We start from the raw sequence: 19,534 nt of genomic DNA, 5'->3' as shown, positions 1-19,534 counted from the left end.
GAAATACCTAGATCATTCTTCATATGGGTGACTAGCATGTGACTGCGGCGATGCGCCATGTTCTAGCTGACAGCTGATTGTGGCCGAAAAGGGGTGATACCCTGAACGAAAGCGTCCACAACTACGCCATCGCTGACACTTGAAGTGCAGCAACGCTATCTGGGCTTCGTCTAGCCCATTGCTTTGACCCAGGGAAGCTTTCGAGTTGTTATGGCGACGAGCGCACCCCAATCCCACATGCAGTTGCCACCAGAGACAAAAGGGCTGCAGGCTTGGTGCCAGCCTCAAAGAGCCACCCAGCCTGTACGCAGTGCCGGTAGCAGTCTTAGACCTAGCCGAGAAGGGCAGATGCGTGCCTATGTGAAACGTCGAAAGATGGCAATCTTTTCTTGTCTCTGATGAAGCCACCGCTCGAAGTCTAGAATGCACGTTAGCAAGATCTGCCTCCGTTCTCCATGGGAAAGCCAACTAATGCAGGAACACTGAGTCGCCGTCCAGTCGCTGGGCGCCACTAGGCGATTGGTGGGGGAGGGTCGAGACAGAGGGGTGATCCGTAGAGTGCGCAAAGACTGCAGACGGTTGGACCTGTACTCATCGCGCAGGAGGGCTGCAGGTGTCTTAAGAGGAGGGTGTGTGTGCGCGTGGTGTATGTGTGCGTATATCCCTCAGAAGGGTTGGCTCCGGCAATCAATACAGGCACTTTCTCGAAGAGGATCTTGGTGGAATCACTGCGTCTGTCTTGCTCCCTCATGTTCTTCCTGAGGCCTGAGGAGACGACTGGCCGGCCCGTTGTTGGGGCACTTAGCAAATGATAAGTTCGTCGAGTCAGCTGGCGGATCCTTTGACACTGAACGGGTATGTCAATCGCAGGGCTCGCAGATGCACGCAATGCTTTCTTCTTCGCCCGCAGAGTTCTTCAGCCTGCATGACCAGCTGCCGCATGGGCAGACCCGATCGATCTCGAACCAGAGAGCGGATGTCTCGGCCGTGCATTCTCTCTCTTATGGCAGGTCTCACCGACGAGGCGCATCCTACCCATCCCATCCCATCCCGAGAAAACGGATCTCAAACATTCTGGGTTACTAACAAGATGGCACTGGAAGGTGCCAACCACAATACGTAGACAAGTACACGTATAGCAGCAAATTTTGTGTTCCGTTGCAAGGTCTTTCGTTGTTCAATAAGATTGAAGTTTGTGGGGTGGCAGAGTCTTCATCACCGTAAATGCGCACAAAGCAATCCCGCAGCGGCTCGTAGTTTGGGACCTAGACTTGGCCTTGGGACGAGTCCGCGTAGGACGGTGGAATCAATGTTCGAGAGGGTTGACTAATGACAGCAAACTGCCAAATTACCAGCTGCGCGTGCCGTATTGGAATTCGTACCCGACATCCAGCGCTATCCACCGAAGACAGACAGGGATGACCCGTCACGCTTTTATTGTCTGTCGTACGCTCGCTCACGACTCCATAGTAGAAGCACTACGACGCGGTAGATGTTTGATTAGTTAGCTAGATCCATGCAGTCACGCACATATTCTGCACATGCTAGCCCTGGCCAAGCTGTGGTCGTCGAGGGGTGGACCAACCAAGTTGCCTCCGTTCCTGCATTAAGTCTGCACTGGCAATCTCCGACATCCCATTTTGTTAGTTGCTGATGGCCCGAATTTTAGGTCCCGTTCTTTGGTGTTGGGCGCCGTTATTTCGCTCGGCCCTTCTGAAATGCCAGATGATGGGGAGATGCTGTGGGAAGGGTCGGTGATAGCTTTTGGGGGAGGGGGCGAGGGGGCACAAGATTTCGCGGTGTGCAGTCGCCAGCCCACTCACAGTCGTGGCGAACAACAGGACAGCGGCTTCGTCTGAGACTTATGTAAATATACCGAGCAAGTGCCCGTGAAAGTTGGCCAGACACCCGAGAGTTTCAAGTCCTCGCAGCAAGGTTGGTGTTGCCCTAGCACCTAGCCTCCGATGAATGACTAAGAAGGCAGGCAATTGAAGACAAGACCGGTTAGGTAAGTTAGCTATTGAGGTACATGATGTGCATAACGGCGACCAAGGTGGGCATCATCTACCTATGTACATACCTGGTTGAGTAAGAGACTGTATGGAGCCATGTATGTACGACATGGCGATGCAGCCGACCGAAACCTTGGACACCTCGAAACCATGTGAAGTCTGTCCTGCCTGCGGCGTAGACCATGGACCCAAAAGAAGAGGGCGGCAAAGGAGCTTCAAGAACAAGAACAGCTGAGGCGCTATGCCATGGGATGTTTACGGACAACAACCTTAACGTATATCGCGTGGTGCTAAATCAGCTGGAATTAGAGGGCTCCTTATCTAATCATTAATGGGCGTTGTTATTGTTGTTGCACGAGGCAGAGACGGGGAGGAGGGCAGGGCCTAGCCAGTTGTACGTCGCCAATGCCTTTTCCTCGTAAAGGGATTGATTGGTTCGCCGCCTCGCTTTGAGGTCGCAGGTCGATGAGGTGAGGCAAGAACGGACAGCCGTCAATCAACAGAAGACAACCCTACCCTGTATGCTGCATGGGACGGTTCGGTTGGTTAGGCCAGTCTGGTATCAGCAATTGTTTATTAATAAATGCTGCCTGTGCCTTAGGTATGCCTGTGCCTGTGCTTTGCAAGCTGGATCGTACACCAGCCAACGCCTGACGATCTGCTGAGCTTCTGCGCCGAGCTTCTCCTCTCGGGGCTTTGGCGTGTCACACCTCACAGAGATGCATGGTGCACCCATTTGCTCGTGGGATTCTGCCGCCCACTTGAGCACGACAGAAGTCGAGGCGAGGCGCATCTACCCAGAAACAAAGTTTTGTGTGCGGAAATTGGGCGTCAGCCCATTCCCATTCCATCCATTGACTGCTGACTGTGCCCGCAGAAAGCTCCCACGCAAAAAACTTCATGTTCCAAAGTTGTTTCCGCTATGACTAGACGTATTCCCAATCATTGGAACAACGTGAATCCATCAATTGATCAATGGGCGGTGTCGCGTGGTCTCCCGCCTGCCGACCTCTGCCACCACGGCAAATAGGTCTGGTTTTTCCCGCGTTGTGGAGGCCCTGCCTCCCCCTCATCCAGGCACTTGGAAGTACCAGCAGTAGGTAGGTACCATCCCACCATCCCCCATCCGTACCCAGGGAATTGCCGCCGCGTCTTGTATTCATTGTTGCTTGCATATTTGTGTACATGCATGTCAGTATGTAAGGTGAGACTTCTTCGCAGCCGGACCCAGTAGCTGAGGAGGCCGCTCTGTGGGGCTCCCAAGCTGACATACACGCTGAATAACTTGGTTCTATCCCACGTACAATCAGACAGAATCTACTAATAGCAAGGGCGTCTGGATACACGACCTACCTAGGCAGCTGCTGGAGACTTACTTACGTGTCCTGTGTGCTGAAGTTGGCACTCATCGTGGGACTCGGGGACTCCAGTTCTGCATGTGGGAAAACCAGACCTGGCCAGGTCCCATTTCGGTACCACCTCCCGGTACTTGGGCGCCTAACTCAAAGTCAAGACGTCTGGCTGGCTGGCCCAGCAGGGGAAGAGTGCACAACGGACCCCAACTAGTCGCACCGGCGGCTGAAGTCCATATCCCGGGACCGGGGGCCTTCCTTTTATTCCTTTTACTACTACACCAAGAGCGAGGCACAGAGGCTAGGCTAAGAGAGGCGCAGAGGCAGAGGGAACGACGTAGAGAGACCCCCCCTGTACGTGTTCCTTGGGCATGTAGGTTTATGGAGATTGATCCTCTTCTTGTCACTCTGTCACTTCCTTCACATCCCGCATTCTCGTTACTTTTTCTCGATACTACTGTTCCTTGTTTGTTCCCTCCCCAGCTGATAATAAGCCCCATGTAATAAGCGAGCTTACATACTGCTGATTGCTGGACGCGAATAGGATACCCAGGGAGGCGTGTCTCCCCCTCAGCTTCTCATCTCTCGCGGCCTGGGTGTTGAACCACCGCCTTGCTCGCTCGTCCTTCCTGCCTCGCCCGGGACTTTGTCTGATACGTCACGGCGATGAGGTTGCCTCACCCATGTCCAAGTTCTCCATATCCTCCCACTAATGCCCAGAAACCAACCAACGTGGATTCCCATAGAAATCACCCATCACCAATCTCCACCCCAAGGTCTAATAAGCTAGTCTGAGCGGTGCTTTTAACCTTCCGCTTATACCGGGGGCACCAGGGCTCCCAGGGCTCCCAGGACTCCCAGAGCACGCACCTGAAGCTTAACAGGGTTGCCTTGACCTCGTCTCAGCTCGGGATTGTTTTCTTTGCAGAATAATAAACCATTTGTTGTGGTGCTCGAGGGTTTGGGCTTCTTGGTTCTTAATACACGCCTTTGCGAGCCCCGTCCATTCCTCTTTGCGGTTGTCGAGCGCGTCATCTCATGTCGCTCGGGACGCCGGATACTCGTCGCTCAAGCATTCACTTTAGACATTTGTCTTATCATACACACTCGCTGCTTGCCTTGGATGTCGTCAACCATAGGAGCATCTTCTCATCTTCGTTCGAGCCTATCTAACCTATAGAAGCGCGCCATGGAGCAAGAGCATACACGCCCTTCTCAACGGTCCCTAAGTGACCTGAAGGCCCAGTCTACCAGCTTGCGACGAGCGCGCCCACCAGACATCATCACCATGGGGGATGAGAATCGAGCACCGTTGCGACAAAACACAGTACCGGACAAAATGAACAAGCGCGAGTCTCTGGTCGGACTTCGATCCATCTTCGGCCGGTCCAAGGTCGGGAAGGATGGACGCGAGGTGGAGGGCCCCTCGACGCTTCGGGAGACCTCACGATCTTCGGGAATTCGAGCCTCACTTGCTGAGATCAGTAACTGGCCTTATGCACTTCACAGCCAGAAATCAGATGTTTCGCTGTCTGCATTATCGCCTTTATCACTCACACACCAGTCTGCAGTCTCGTCGCCACTCAGGCCACAACCTTCCGCGCCTCGCTTGAAGCAGTCCAGCAGCGGTAAAATCAAAGGCCCAGCGGCGTCCTTTACTGGCACACCACGTACCGGCCGAGGCGGCGCGGTGACAAGTTGGGAGTCACCGCCGCTATTCCAAGTTTACCCGCAGGCTATCAAGCACGCAACTCTACCGGCACCAAGTGTATCAGCCGACGCACTTCTCCGCTTGCACGGCGCACGCAATAGCGTCATGTTGCGAGAGGATATGTCATCCAGTACAATGAATCTTGAACCCGAGGAGGGAGGGGACAAGAAAGGGGACAAAGCTTGGAAGAAGCACCACCGAAATATGGGCTCCAAGAATTTCCTGGAATGGACTACTAAAATATACGTTCTCGTTACTTCTGGGTATCTTCTTCAGTACACCAATGAGGGATCATTCGACCGGCTGCCGGAGAGGGTGCTCCAGCTCACGAGAGATTCGGCGGTCTTCGCAAGCGATATGATCCCTGGGAAACACTGGGTTCTCCAAGTCGCCTCCCTAATGGATCCGAGCGGGATCCCTGCCAACGACTCACGATCACTATTGGCCAAACTTCGTGGGTCCGAGAGGAGGCATGCTTCGAACTTTCTCATGGTCTTTGAAGCTGCAGAAGATATGGATAGTTGGCTAGCGCTATTACGGCACGCTATCGAGGCTTTGGGCGGAAAAAGAAGCTCACAGAGACCGGCAAGCCCAAGGAAGACGAAATTCCTGCTGGTCTGAGGTCACAGTCCAGCCAAAGGACACTGGTTGTACGTGATCCCGAGCGCTTCACTAATGTGATGCGGCAAGACTTTGCGTGGGCGCCTGAAAAGAGGCGAAAGAGTCAACAACGTGAATCATCAGAACGGCCATCATCAGAGTCTCGTGACGAAGTCACCCTGGACGCTGTGCTTGACGACATATCTACAACCGAAAGCCATTATTCCTCCGATGGCCAGGTTCTTGACAATCTGCGCGACAGCAACAACCGCCTTTCCTTCATTTCATCTGGGCAGAGAACCTACCTGACATCAGAAGGTTCCTCGCCGGCCTGCTCGCCAACTCGAGCCAGCTTCACGAGTCACGTTGACGAACATCATCCCCAACAGTCTGAGCATCATCCCGAGACTAGGTTGCGCCCAAACGCCCAAGCTATCTCGAATCGCAGGCAGTCCATGCAGCCATATATAGCTTCGTTCGATTGCCGGGTCGAGCCCGTCAATCGTCCGCATTCGACCATGTTAAACGTGCCGAACCACAAGGAAACGTCGCCACAGGTCTCGGTACGACAGAGCGTCCCCAACTTCAGCGTCCCCAACTCTGCCCACAAACGGTTTTCGAGCGCATCTGGTTCGGACATTGCCGATCCGGTCCAGTGGACCGAATCCGAGACACCTAGCAAATCTGGCAGAAAACCTCCCCCGACTGCGCTGGCCTTGTCACGTCCTCTATCCGTTGTGGTTGACCAGCCATCACCGCACTCTCCAGTTTCACCTCAGGATGTCCTCGCCAGGAAGCTTGACGCTATCTCAAGCCGAAAAGCCGCAGATGAGAGCCCGCAGTCGCCTGCTGTCTCAGTCTTTTCGACTTGGGTGCTTAGCCAATCGGACAAGCCCTCTGAGCCAGAGAGACTGCCGTCGCGAGGATCGAGCCTTACCAATGAGTCGAGTTCTTCTACCATCACGCTCTCTGATAACAAGCACTCGAAAAGATATCGGAGCATGATCAGTATGTGTCCTAATAAAGAGCTGGCTGCGGAGCCGTCTCCAGAAGTAGAGCGTTATATCCTGCCTACTGTTCAATCCCTTACCCGGGGATCATCCCACTCATCGACTCTTTCCCATGATGTCACATCGAGAGCTTTCTCCTCTATGGGAAATCACGATGCGGACCGGCGACGCACGATGATGGCCAGAACCCGTGACAGCAGCTACAAGAGAGCCAGCCTCACGGCGGAGGAGAGGACGCCGCGCAGGTCCTTGATAAGTCTTAACGAGCATGTCCCTGTCGACTCCATGGCTCCCTCGTTACCACCCAAGTCGGCTGCGCGTACCTCGCCCACGTTGCCGAGTCGAGAGGACTCGCCCAAGCCACTGTCGTCTGCCGAGCAGAGCAACAAACTTCTTTTGAGCCGCAGAAGCATGCCGCATCTTACCAATGTACCACCGCCTGCCCCACCGCCAACTTGCGCTCTTCCGCCCATACCGAAAAAATACCAAGAACCGACTCCTCGGAGCCTCAAAACTTAATCCTATTTTCTTGTCTTTGTTTTTCTATTTCGTGATTGAGTTCATTGTTTGTGATACCACCTCGGATTGCGGGTCCTTTTACTATGTTGTTTCTCTGTATCATTGCTGCTGCTACTATCACTGTTATTATTAACGTGGCCTATGACGGATGATGATCACGATTGGCGTTGTTATATTTTGGAGCCGCCTGCAAGATAGCTGCTTGGGCTTCTTGGGCTAGCATCATCCAGTCTAGGCATAAAAAGGGGGGAGGGATGGGGCGGGAGGGCGCCGTCAAATCTATAATCTCTATGAGCTCTGGAGGTTGTCACGAATGTGCTTTCCAATGGATCTGGACTACCTGATTGATCAAAAGGGCGAGCGGACTTTTGTACGTAATCATAGTGTGCTTATCAAGTACACAACTATGTATGCGTAGCTGTTACTGCAAAAAAATAAATAAACAAAACAAAACAAGTCAACCTATCTATCCTATTAGTGTCCGCGAGTGATGTAATATTTCAGGCGTTAGAAATATACAGGAGCAAATAAAAAGAATTATGAGTGCCAGCTTGGAGACCTTGAACGAGCTACTCCTATTTCTGGGGAAAAGGTGTGTGCAGTCATGACACAATATACGATCTCAGCTGCCCCTATTTGGTGAGAATTTGTAGTGGTGCAAATGATCTGCTGCTGCATGTAAAGTTCGCTCTGGTACTGGTACGAAGACCATCCATCCATTGAGGACAAGGAAACAACGAATTAGTAATGAGTCAACTTGTCGAGTCCATACTTTCGAACAATTTGTAGCAGAACTCTTGAAGATAGCGGGATGTAAGGTTTACCGTTGAGTCATTCATGCTGCATCCATCTCCGTTGCATGTCCAAGTAGCCTGGAGATGACTAATAAAGGCCTTCTTCTCTCCCCTCCTCAGGCGGGATGGAGGGGCGATACTGATCGAATTTGCCCCACATTTCAAAACTGCACTTTCTAGTAAAATAAAACTCTCCGACCTCCAAAAATCCAACGACGACGAGCTCGGCCGAACCTCTGCGACTCAACAACCACATAATTCGGACGCTCCCACGCAATCTTCGCAGCTCAACATTTGCCTAACTATCGTTTCGCTGCTGGGACCATAAACACCGACAAAATGTCGAACAAAGCCAGGTGCGCGCACACACACACACACACACAAATTCGCGGCCACCCCCAAAATTGCTGAAAACTAACCTTCATTCGATTGCAGAGATTGGGCCGACGACGACGATCTCGATGAGACCGCCTCCACCGAGTTGCCCCCTCCCCAGACCATTCAGAACAAGGACGGCACCAAGACAACAATCACATACCGCTACGATGAGGACGGCAAGAAGGTCAAGACGACACGACGCATCCGCATGGTGACGCACCGCGAGGTCGTCAACCCCCGCGTCGCCGAGCGCAAGGTCCTGCCCAAATTCGGCCTTTCCGAGAAGGACCCCAAGGGCCCCCAGATGGACACGACCAGTGTGGGCGAGAACATCATCTTCCGCCTCTCCCCCAACTGGAAGCGCGACGCCAAGGACGAGTCCAAGGACGCCAACGCCAACGCCATGAAGGAGAAGCTTAAGGACAAGACCGTCAAGTGTCGTATCTGTAACGGCGAGCATTTCACTGCCCGCTGTCCCTACAAGGACACCATGGCCCCCGTTGGCGCCGAGGGCTCCGCCGACCCCGCTGCCGGCTTGGCCGACGAGGAGGTCGCCGCTGCCGCTGGCGGTGCCGGTGCTGGCAAGAAGGGAAGCTACGTCCCGCCTGCGCTCCGAGGAGGACCGGGCGGTGCGGCTGCGGGCGAGCGCATGGGCGGAAGCAAGTACGGCGAGAGAGACGACCTCGCTACGCTGCGTGTCACAAACGTAAGTTACTGTTCTTTCTTCTTCTCACTGCAAGCGTTGTCACTCATGCTGACTTCCTCCACTACAGGTGTCCGAGATGGCAGAAGAAGCCGAGCTTCGCGACATGTTCGAGCGGTTCGGTCGCGTCACCCGTGTGTTCTTGGCCAAGGACCGCGATACCGGCATGGCCAAGGGCTTCGCTTTCATCAGCTTTGCAGACAGGACGGATGCTGTCAAGGCATGCAACAAGATGGACGGTTATGGTTTCAAGCATTTGATTCTGCGCGTGGAGTTCGCCAAGAAGGCGGCCACGTAAAAAGTTATCGACTGTGGCGGATGAACATACTTTTTGCGATTTACGGCAGTAACGATTCGATACGAATTTGGTGCTGCGGGATGGTTCATGAGACAACCAGGTTAGACTGCACACTGCTGTGTAATGGCTTTACGATTTCATACAGTATATACTCGTTTAAGCAATTGCCGTCCAGTAATGCAAAGGCAGGTCGTGTGTCTCAAAGCACTACTTTCCTCATAAGGGGTCAGATAAATGCATGTTTTTGTGATCGCCTCGTCGAGACCTTGCAGCAAGTTAACGTGGTGGTGACTTTTGAGATTCGCGTATTCTTGGGTGTTTACTGGTACGTCACGCATCGGCATCCCCAACTGATGTTTCTCCTCTGAACGACACTTTAGGATCACAGGATACAGGAAATGGTGTTGAGTGAGGTACAAACTGCAACATGCAGCTGTAGTGAAAATGGTATTGTTTGTCCGATGGCAGATCTAATCTGTACCGACTGCCTCCTCCCCCCACGATTCCACTCCCTGTCAAGTCACCGACTGAGCGGTACTTCCTCCCCTCCTCCTGATACGCTGGAAATAAGATCAAGTGTAGTAGATGCTGATAGACTGAGAATGACAAGGCATTCGGATATGAAAAAAAGACGAGATCAGTTTCCCCGGGAAAACTCATCAACATGAAGATCCCTTTCCCCACCTCTCCCTAAGTCTTTGCTAAATATATATAGGGCAAGTATATATAGTATAAAATTTCTTTCCGTGACCACCATCTCGAGATGAGAGTGAAGAAGAACCGGAATTGCGCTTCGCTGTTCTTTCCGTCTTTCCTCTTCCGCCTTAACTCATCCAGAAGAGAGGTAACCAAAAGAAAACTAGGATTATAGTTTTTTTGTTGGGTATTGGTGGAATATTGGTGTTCATGCCGCGGTTTTCATTATGAAACGTTTGTCTCGTCATGTCGTTAAAAGGAGAGAAAAAGACAATAAGAAAAAGGAAAAGGATAAAGAAAATTGGTATAAGTAGGTAGTTTGAAAAAGGTGGTCGATGTGTATCTCGCCGTGTAAGTTGTCGATCTGATGTATTTGTTGGGTTTTAAAAACGATTGTGTGCGATGCCCCTGATTTGGGCCGCGTAACGATTGTGATGGTGTTGGAAACTCCACGACGGGAGATGTTCCATGTGAGCGAATGTGTTTATTTGTCGATCTTGGAAACGAGTGTAGATGCGAGTGAGTTGGGACCTTGCGGTCTAGGTCGGTTGGTGCGATGATACCAGCTTGAGATGCCCCTTCGATCAGGACATGTCGGACCTGCCGTCGTCGTCGTCGACGGTGTTCTGGCGGGCGAGGGCCTCCTCGAGCTTCTTCTTGCGCTCGAGGTCGCGCTGGCGGCGGGCGGTGTCGCGGGCGCGGCGGCGGGCCTCCTTCTTCTCGCTGACGAGGTAGGGGATGGCGCGGACGACGGAGAAGACGCCCTTGCAGCCCTGGGCGAAGTGCGAGCGGGCCTCCTGGAAGTGCGCCTTGGTCTCGTTGTAGTTGGCGCGCGCCGCCGTCGCGTGCTTCTTGGCCCGGTACGCCTTCTCGGCGCGCGCGGCCTTCTGGAACTGCTCCGAGGCCTGCCGCCGGTTCGTGATGAGCAGGTTCTCGGTGCCCGAGGTGCCGGGCCGGGGCGTGGGCAGCGGCTTCTCCGAGATGTCGGTCTCGACCTCGGGCTCCTTGCCTTTGCCCTTGCCCTTGCCGCCCTTTCTGGATGTCGCGTCCTTGGCCATCTTGAACAGAGGCATAACCTAGGTTGCTCTGGATGGACTTGGGTGTGGTGTTGGTGGTGATGTTGGATGAGTGAGTGGCTGACTTGGATTGATCTGAAGAAGGCTTCAGTTCGGAATCTCAAGGTAGTGGTTATTATTATAGGTACTGGGTGGTAAACGAGTGACTGATGGGACAAGACCGCACGAGGAGTAAAGGCCCAAGAGTATGAGTCACGGCGATCTTAGCTACCAGTTATATGTTTCCCTCTTCCCTCGCGGAGAAAAAAAGGATACCACGAGAGCGATACCGCATGAACCGTTCCATATTTGTTTATTCCCTTTTCAGTTTCAGGGGTCTATAGCTACGGACTTTGCCTTATGGCTGCTCGTGGAATCATGCAGACCGTGCTCTCTCTGTCCCCCCTCTCTCATCTGCCCAATCTGGGCCAATTTCTCCGAGCAGGCTTGCCAGGGGTGAAGCGGAGAGAGGATGACAGTTCACACAGGCTGGTGGGTGCGGGATGGTGCTAAAAGGCTGACCGGGGGCAGGAAAAGTTCGTTTCGTGGGCGACGTTTCGATGGGTGCATAAGAATCCAATCAAACGCGTGCCTGGAGGACTGACGCGAACAGCATGCAACGTCCGCCACGATCCCTGTCGACACGGACACGGCCATCTCAAGACGCCATCCCGGACAAGGGCAGGCAGTCCAGGGCGGGCCAGCCTATAAATGGCATAGAAGACGCTAGACGCTAGACGCCCGTTGGAACGGGCGGTATGTCGTCGCATCAATTGCAATTTGGTAGTGCATTGAGGCCTTGATGAAGCAAGTGTATAAGTGCGCGAGCCATCCCCAGGGAACGGAATAGAACATTCATGGAAGGAATTCGGCTCGAAACGGCCAAGGCCCGGTTCGGGTCGTTTGCCGGGCTGGAATCCACTCAAATCTGCACTGCCAGCAGCCAACAGCTGAGCTGGCGGCTGCTGCTGCTGCTGCTGCTGCTGCTGCTGCTGCTGCTTCTGTTGCTAGCTTAGGTAGGTACATACTTCTTAGGTACCTAGGTACAGAAGCTAGAGATACCTACCTACAGGCTACAGCATGCATGCATACAGTTCCTTAGCCAGGGAAACGGCGCCTAACTGTAACAAGTATAAGAAAATATACGGAAACATCAATCGAATCACATGCCTCAGGTAGCTTCAATCTTTCTTTGGCGACAGTGGCTCTTGCCCTGCCCTGCCCTGCCCAGGCTGCCCTGCCACCTCGCTCGTTCGCTCGCTTAGCTACGGCCAGGCGGGCAGTCTGGCAGCCAGGCAGTCGGCCCATTCAAGAATCCAGCCCCCGGCCAGCCTCTGGATTCCGTGGTCGGTCAATCAATCAAGCACATGTTCCCATGGGGAAAGAAAGCAACCTATCTTTACAATACTCATTGTCCATCGCCCAGCACCTGTCACTAAAGCAACAGAAACAGAGACGGGAGGCTGCGTCTCGAAAAGTTTCCCCGTCTCCCGATCCCCCACGTTTGGTGTCATAAAGTGACGTAGGTTCCAGACCGGCCCTCTGGGCAACCGGCAATTCGCCCGTCAATCTCCACGGGTGCTGCGCCATTTGGAAGTATCACTTAGCCGATGCGAAGGGAATTACGGGGTAGTCCAACCTTGGAAGCCCATGGACGCTTTGGACAAAGCCGTCTATAGCGACAGAGGGTATTTGGGCCCCAGCCAGTGGCGTTCCTGAATCCTTTCGTTTTTCTTCTTCTTCTTCTTCTCCCTCTCTTCTTAACTTCGCCTTGCACCAACGACATTTTGGCCCAGCCATCACCATGTCTTCTCCAGCAAATCCTTCAACGGACGCTGGCGAACTGCGCCAGAGACGCACCGCACCGTCTTCAACAGCCAAGCCCCCGCATCCGGACAATGCTTCCGCCAACGACGGCCCGGGAACGGACCCGGCACCGAAACCCCGAAGACCTTTGGCCGCACTCCGGACGGAACAAGTCAGTAAGGAATATTAACCAGCGCTAGTCGTGATACTAACCCAGGGCTCTCGTGTTGTAGTCTTCACCGTACCAACAACTCATGACATGGTCTCTCAGCTGCTGGACCCGAGACAACCCAAAAACCTGTCAGATGCTGTTGTGCTGGCCATACTCGCTGCCCATATAGCCTTGCTGTACTTGCTCCCTGCATCCGTGAAGCAGTATGTTTTCGGTGCCGTGTTTCTCCTGTGGCGTGCGTCCTACAACCTGGGCATTGGTCTGCTGCTCAGAGCGCAATCGAACGATAACAAGCTCGTGATCTGGGCGCAAAAGTGGAAGCTCTTTGTGAACCCTGCTACTGGTGAGAACCCGCGGCCATGGCTCTTCCGTCTCCTCAAGAAGGAGCTGGAAGCCAAGATCCCCGAGGACTACCAGTTTGAGAAAGCCCCTCTCGAGTACAACACGTGGCTCGTTTTCCGCAGACTCGTCGATCTGATTCTCATGTGTGACTTTGTGTCGTACGTCTTGTTTGCGATTGCCTGGTTTCACGTGCCCGAGGGCGAGTCCGCCCTCAGCGGCATCGGTCGCTGGGCATTGGGTTTGGTCCTCATTGGCTTCAATCTGTGGGTGAAACTTGATGCTCACCGGGTCGTGAAAGACTATGCATGGTACTGGGGCGACTTCTTCTACCTGATAGACCAGGAGCTGACGTTCGATGGCGTCTTCGAGATGGCCCCCCACCCCATGTACTCGATTGGCTATGCCGGCTACTATGGCATTTCCATGATGGTGGCCAGCTACCAGGTCCTGGCCATCTCCATGTTAGCACATGCTGCACAGTTCGCCTTCCTTGCCTTTGTGGAGAATCCTCACATTGACAAGACTTACAACCCCCCACCTCCGCGCAGACGTGGAGATCCCCAGACCGCAGTGGATACTCCAGAAGCAGAACAGACTTCGTCTGCGGAGCCCAGAGATGCACCGAGTGACTATCCGTTGGGACCCTCTTCTCAGACGTCTCCCGCTCCGATTCATAATCTGCTTGGGCTCAACAACGTCGATCTCTTCCGCACGACCGACTTTTCTTCCTTGCTCATCGTTTGCTACCTGATCGTCGTGGCAGTTGTGACACCGGACACGCATCTATTCCAGCTCCTCTTTGCCTTTCACGCCACGGCCTGGAGACTGTGGTACTCGGTCGGCCTCGGTGCTATTCTGTCACAGCAGTCTGCGAACAAGACCTGGACGCGCCACTTCCTCAAGTTTGGCGAAAATGCCGACGAGGCATGGAAACAATGGAAGGGAATGTACCACATCTCTCAAGTCATGACGTATACGTCCTTCATTGCTGCGTGCTGGAAGATGTACTCGTTCCCCAGCGACTGGGAAATTGACCACGCCTTGTTGAGGCACGTCGTCGGTGCTGTCCTCATTCTTGTCCATATATGGACAGCCGTCAGCATCCACGAGTCCCTCGGAGAGTTCGGCTGGTTTTTCGGAGATTTCTTCTTCGACCAGGGTGCGAGACTGACATACAAGTCCATCTACCGCTTCTTGAACAACCCCGAGAGGTTCCTTGGCACGGCTGGCCTTTGGGGAGCGGCATTGATCACTGGGAACAAGACCGTTTTCCTCCTGGCTTTGACAGGACACTTGTGTACCTTCGGCTTTCTACAGTTTGTCGAACAGCCTCACATGCGGAAAATCTACGGTCGGGAGATTCGCCAAGAGGCTGGTCTCACCAAATTCCTGCGCTCATCGCTTCCACCGCCAGTCAAGAGTTACTATTCAAGTGTCAACCGAGTTGTGGACGGTACTTCTCACTTCGTGGAGGAATTTCTGGAGTCCGCTCGTCCAAAGCTGGCTGCTGGTGTTTCGACTATCGTCCGAGATACCACCGCTTTGTTCAACAATGTACCAGCTCGCCTCACGCTGACCAAGCTGTCTCCCGACTTGGCAGGCTTTGACCCGAAGGACTACTCCTTGGAAGTGCGAGGTGAGTCGGCTGTACATTCGACTCTGACGGAACGGTCGACCGGTAAGGAGGCGACTAGGGCCCGCTTCCCAGGCGAACTCAAGACGATGATCCTGGAGTATGGTGCCCCTATCAAAGTCAAGTGGGCCGCGCCAGCCAATCATAGCAAGAAGGACTGGATCGGACTCTACATGGTTGCAGACAATCGATCTCGAGACGTCACCGAGGTCTCTTCCCTCGGACGCTGGGTGCCCACGACGCCTGGCCAATTCGACTCCTCCAGCACTGACAAGGGCATCCTAATTCACAACCAACCCGTGACTGGTACCGATGTCGACTTGGTCGGCGGAGAGGTTGTGTTCGAGGGCGACAAGCTATGGTGGACCCGAGGTGTCTTCGAATTTCGCTACCACCACGACGGCAACCATAACGTCATGTCCATCTCGCAGCCCTTTGAGATCCAGATCGGCCGGTTCGACGAGGACGACGTTGAGGTGGACACCAAGGGCATGTACGAGGCGGCTGTGCAGAATTCTCTCCTGCCCCTGGTCAAGAACTGCTTCGACCGCGATCCGGATATTGCGCCCAACACGCCTGACGAGCCCTTCGGGAGCCACGTGGAGCGGGATGGCAAATACGCAAAGCGAGTGGTTTATGCGATCCAGCAGATGTTCGGTATTGAGTTCGCCCCCGCCGTTGTGCCAGTCGATGGAACCGTCCGGAAGCTGGCCTGGAGAATCTGCAACGCCAAGAAGGCTCTTGTAAGTTACTTCGCTCTGGTGGAACTTGAGGGGCTCGCTCCCTTTGGATATTCGTGCGAGTAGCTAACGTTTTCTTGTCCGGTAGGCCCCCTATAGTATGTCACACTCCAAGGGCTCGACGACGCCCGCAGCCGAGAAAGAGTGAGAAGAGTAGGGGAGAGTAGCATATGAGGCCACGTACTGTTTATTCTTCCGGACGGAAGCTCCGATGTTGTGTTTAGTCAAGTTGAGTTGAGTTAAAGGGGGCATCACCTTCGTCCAGAAAAGAAACGAGCGGGTAAAGGGGGAGGGAAAGGTAAAAGCAAGATTGCGGTGCCTGTGTTGTTTTGTTGGGTTCTATTACAGCGTGATTCTGCATATGAAGTCCATATACCTAATTATTGAGATACCAATCAACGAGAAATGCTAGCTCTCTACTTGTCAGCCTTACCCTAGAACGAGTAATATGGAAAGTGAGCTTCAATGTCAGCAAATTCCGTCAAGTGGACACAAAGGCTTCGGCGCCTAGGACTCGGGAGATAAACCATCGCCTTTACCTGCCCCCTTCCGGTTTCCCAGGTCCTGAAATAGACCGAGTGAAGATTTGATGGCTCGTTGTGTCTTCTAATAGGAAGGAAGAGTCTTCTGGTCGTAGTAATAGACGGATGAATGGTCCAACAGGTCGAGGCCTCTCTGGAGTACGTAATATATATTCCGTCCGCGACTGGATGGCCTATCCTATTGGGGCAATTTCATGCGGCCCAGATGGTCAGTTCCCCGCATCACAGAGGCGAGGAGATTATTTGTCTGCTAAAAGCAAAGTTTCCCTTGATACCAACTTCCACCACGATTTTCCACAACTATTTCGGATAAACCTCCCAAGTAAATCTGTCAGGTACTGTTACACTGCGAGGATTCGTTGCAAATTGGACGTTGCTGGGTCTGTGTAACAGGTGTATAGAAAGCTTGTGCCCCAGAATCAAGTTGTTTATCTGTACACCTCATGCGATATACCCAATAGGATAGCAACGATGAAAGTCACACAGGCATGTTGCCATATCTCTGTGCCATACTGTCATCGAAAAGAAACAATGCTAATTGGACCGCACTAGATTTATTCTTACCCTATCAAGGCGCTGCGGCCTATGCCGTTGGAGACCGCGCGGTTAAATAAACAAGGTCTCGAGCACGACCGCAGGTTTATGCTTGTCAAGGTGCGCGAGGATGGAAGTCTACAAAACGTGCAGGTACTCTACTTTCCCGAGTGCACTCGCTTGTTTCAAGCCATCGATGGAGATGACATTGTCGTGACGCACCGGCCGCCCGATACTGGGAACCACGAAGCCAAGACTTCGGGGCAGCCGAGTGTTGATACCGAACTCCGTGTGCCCCTGAAGCCGAACACAGCGGGCCTTGAAACGATCGATATTCAGCTTTACGGCGCCGATGCTCGTGCGTACCGGATGGGTGCCGAGCTGTACGATCGATGGTTTTCGGCGTGCCTGGGTTATGACGTTTTACTAGTGTACATTGGCGATGGTCGACGCCAGATACTTGCGCACTCGCCCCGACAAGAGGCCGAGGCGGAGAGGGCGAACACGGCACTACCTTCCTCCTGGATTTCGTCAATCACTTCGTACATCACTGGTGGACCTCAGCAGAATGGAAGTGAGGGGTCGGGCGACGATGGTGAGGAAGACGATGACTGGCTCTCCTTCAACGAGGCGGCACCTTACCTGGTCGCGTCACAAGCGTCGCTACGCGACGTGAGCTCCCGCCTACCTCCAGGTGAAACGGCCGACATGATGCGATTTCGGCCCAACATCGTCGTGGACGGCGATGAGGTCACATGTTGGGATGAAGATTACTGGGGCGAGCTCCTGGTCAGCCCCAGTTCGTGCGATGGCGGTGGTGGCGGTGGTGACGAAGGGAGCAAACACGAGAATGACGACATCGGCGACAGGAACAGAGAATGCAGGCTGGCGCTCACGGCCAACTGCGGACGCTGCATATCTGTCAATATTGACTACGAGACAGGGCGAATGGCGGAGGGTGAGGCGGGCATGGTACTGAAGAAGCTGATGCGCGACCGTCGCGTGGACGCTGGCCACAAGTGGTCACCCATTTTTGGCCGATATGCTCATCTCCTGCCGACGCCAAAAGATATGCCGTCACCACTACCGCAGGCCATCGAGATGCCCCACCAGGGGCAGTGATCTCTGTGGGGGACGAGGTGAAGGTAACGAAGCGCAATGCCGAGCGGACTGTTTGGCGGTGGCCCAAGACGTAACCAGAATTGGGAGGGCGGGCAGCAACACGCCGGCCATAACAGCCAGATATCATGGCATCGTGGAAGGTGGGTGGTGCCAACGCAGCGATTTCGGCGGTGGGAACGGGTAGAAAGAAAAGTCAGATAACTCACTTTTCCTCTCATCGGATGGGCGGAAGACTTGAGGTCGCCTGTCACGTTGTATGTATAGGTATACGTATGGAAGTCGGAGTGTGCGTGGGTGAAGCAAGTACGCGAGCAATCAAGCAAGCATGGGCCGTAGCAAGAGAAGGGAGTAGCAGTAGTAGTAGCTGACGGTTCCTCCAGCTGTTGTAGGTTGCGTATGCTCCTAGGCGGCGGCGCATGGGAGCCCAAAGATGTCAGCAATCCTGAAACCCAACCGGTTGTGTGCGCGCGTGGCTCATCCCATTGCTGTCCCGTCCCTGGTGTTCCCGTCCAGGTACCATCCACGTGTTTGGGCTGTGCCTGGTTTCCCCATTGAGCAACGGACTTTTCAAACGACAGAGAAGGAAGCGCAGGTGAGAAATGATGAGAGAAGGCCTTCGAATGTGACAAGACGGAGACGAGACGAGATGAGGCGGGTATGTATAACGCCAACACGGGTAAAACGTCCGTGGCTTCATTCTCATCATGCCCAAAAAGAGAGCCCTCAACAGACAGGTCATTCGGGCCATAATCGGATGTCACGTCACGTTGGCGTTGGTGTTGAGGTGGCCGGCGTAGACGTAGGTGTAGGTGCGATTTGAAATCAACCACCCAGCAGATTGCGCTGGGTGGGTGTTGGAAGAGTCGAATCCCATCGGGCTGATTTGTTAGGTGCATGGGATGGATGCCTCCAATTCCCGTTTACGTTTGATTTCTTCAAAGGGTCCATTGGCCCGTCAGTTGTGCCTGCCCTGGCAATCAAATGGATAATCGATTTTGGTCAGAGAAGGAAGGTACATACATACATACCTACTTCTTACTACCTTACGTATGTACATAACCAAACCAACCTTGAATCAATGCTAGGTATGCATGCCATGTTGTAGCTAAACGGGAACTGACTTGCATTTGAATGGGACTTCGCATCATCTTAGGCACATTGACAGGTTACACAACGTCAAGCCTTTATCCCGGGGACGAGACCCCCTCAAGCGCGCATATCGAAACACGGCATGGATGCCTGCCTGCGCGCATACACCTACCTCACTTGATGGACGCCTACAAGCCGAATTTTCCAACAAATCTCATTGGGCGAGTCATCGAGTGTGGGATGGCTATTTTTGATGCCTTTTTCCCTTGAACATATTTTGATGGAGGCTCCAATTATACCACGCAGAAAGAGATGCGCCGTAGTAGTGAAGTGCAAAGGATCTAGCAACTGCAGGAGTCAGAATTCAAGTGAAAGGGCGAAAGGCCGTGTGGTCCTGCTTGCCTCACTCTTATTGATATCAGCTTA

The 19,534-nt window shown here is 53.5% G+C and overlaps 5 protein-coding genes across 5 annotated transcripts; 4 read left to right on the top strand and 1 right to left on the bottom strand.

Annotated features, from left to right (window-relative positions):
- Positions 1-4,553: 4,553 nt before the first annotated feature.
- Positions 4,554-7,204, top strand: PG997_007642 (peptidase family M20/M25/M40 protein; the record flags this gene model as incomplete). Its single annotated transcript, XM_066811957.1, has 2 exons — positions 4,554-5,595; positions 5,655-7,204. The coding sequence occupies 2 exons, from the start codon at positions 4,554-4,556 to the stop codon at positions 7,202-7,204; spliced, it is 2,592 nt and encodes an 863-aa protein (XP_066667299.1).
- A 1,133-nt stretch (positions 7,205-8,337) lies between these two features.
- PG997_007641 (uncharacterized protein) lies at positions 8,338-9,377 on the top strand (the record flags this gene model as incomplete). Its single annotated transcript, XM_066811956.1, has 3 exons — positions 8,338-8,354; positions 8,434-9,082; positions 9,150-9,377. 3 exons carry the CDS (start codon positions 8,338-8,340, stop codon positions 9,375-9,377), a joined length of 894 nt encoding a protein of 297 aa, XP_066667298.1.
- Positions 9,378-10,657: 1,280 nt separating this feature from the next.
- Positions 10,658-11,131, bottom strand: PG997_007640 (uncharacterized protein; the record flags this gene model as incomplete). Its single annotated transcript, XM_066811955.1, has 1 exon — positions 10,658-11,131. The coding sequence occupies one exon, from the start codon at positions 11,129-11,131 to the stop codon at positions 10,658-10,660; it is 474 nt and encodes a 157-aa protein (XP_066667297.1).
- Positions 11,132-12,932: 1,801 nt separating this feature from the next.
- Positions 12,933-15,969, top strand: PG997_007639 (phosphatidylethanolamine n-methyltransferase; the record flags this gene model as incomplete). Its single annotated transcript, XM_066811954.1, has 3 exons — positions 12,933-13,106; positions 13,152-15,824; positions 15,937-15,969. The coding sequence occupies 3 exons, from the start codon at positions 12,933-12,935 to the stop codon at positions 15,967-15,969; spliced, it is 2,880 nt and encodes a 959-aa protein (XP_066667296.1).
- A 979-nt stretch (positions 15,970-16,948) lies between these two features.
- PG997_007638 (uncharacterized protein) lies at positions 16,949-18,019 on the top strand (the record flags this gene model as incomplete). The annotated part of the gene is made up of 1 exon (XM_066811953.1): positions 16,949-18,019. The coding sequence occupies one exon, from the start codon at positions 16,949-16,951 to the stop codon at positions 18,017-18,019; it is 1,071 nt and encodes a 356-aa protein (XP_066667295.1).
- Between the last annotated feature and the right edge of the window lie 1,515 nt (positions 18,020-19,534).

Source organism: Apiospora hydei (genome assembly GCF_038363865.1).
Source record: "Apiospora hydei strain CBS 114990 chromosome Unknown utg000006l_segment0_segment0, whole genome shotgun sequence".
Lineage (NCBI taxonomy): Eukaryota > Fungi > Ascomycota > Sordariomycetes > Amphisphaeriales > Apiosporaceae > Apiospora > Apiospora hydei.
Note: the sequence above shows the minus strand (reverse complement) of the source record. Positions and strands in the feature narration are given on the sequence as shown.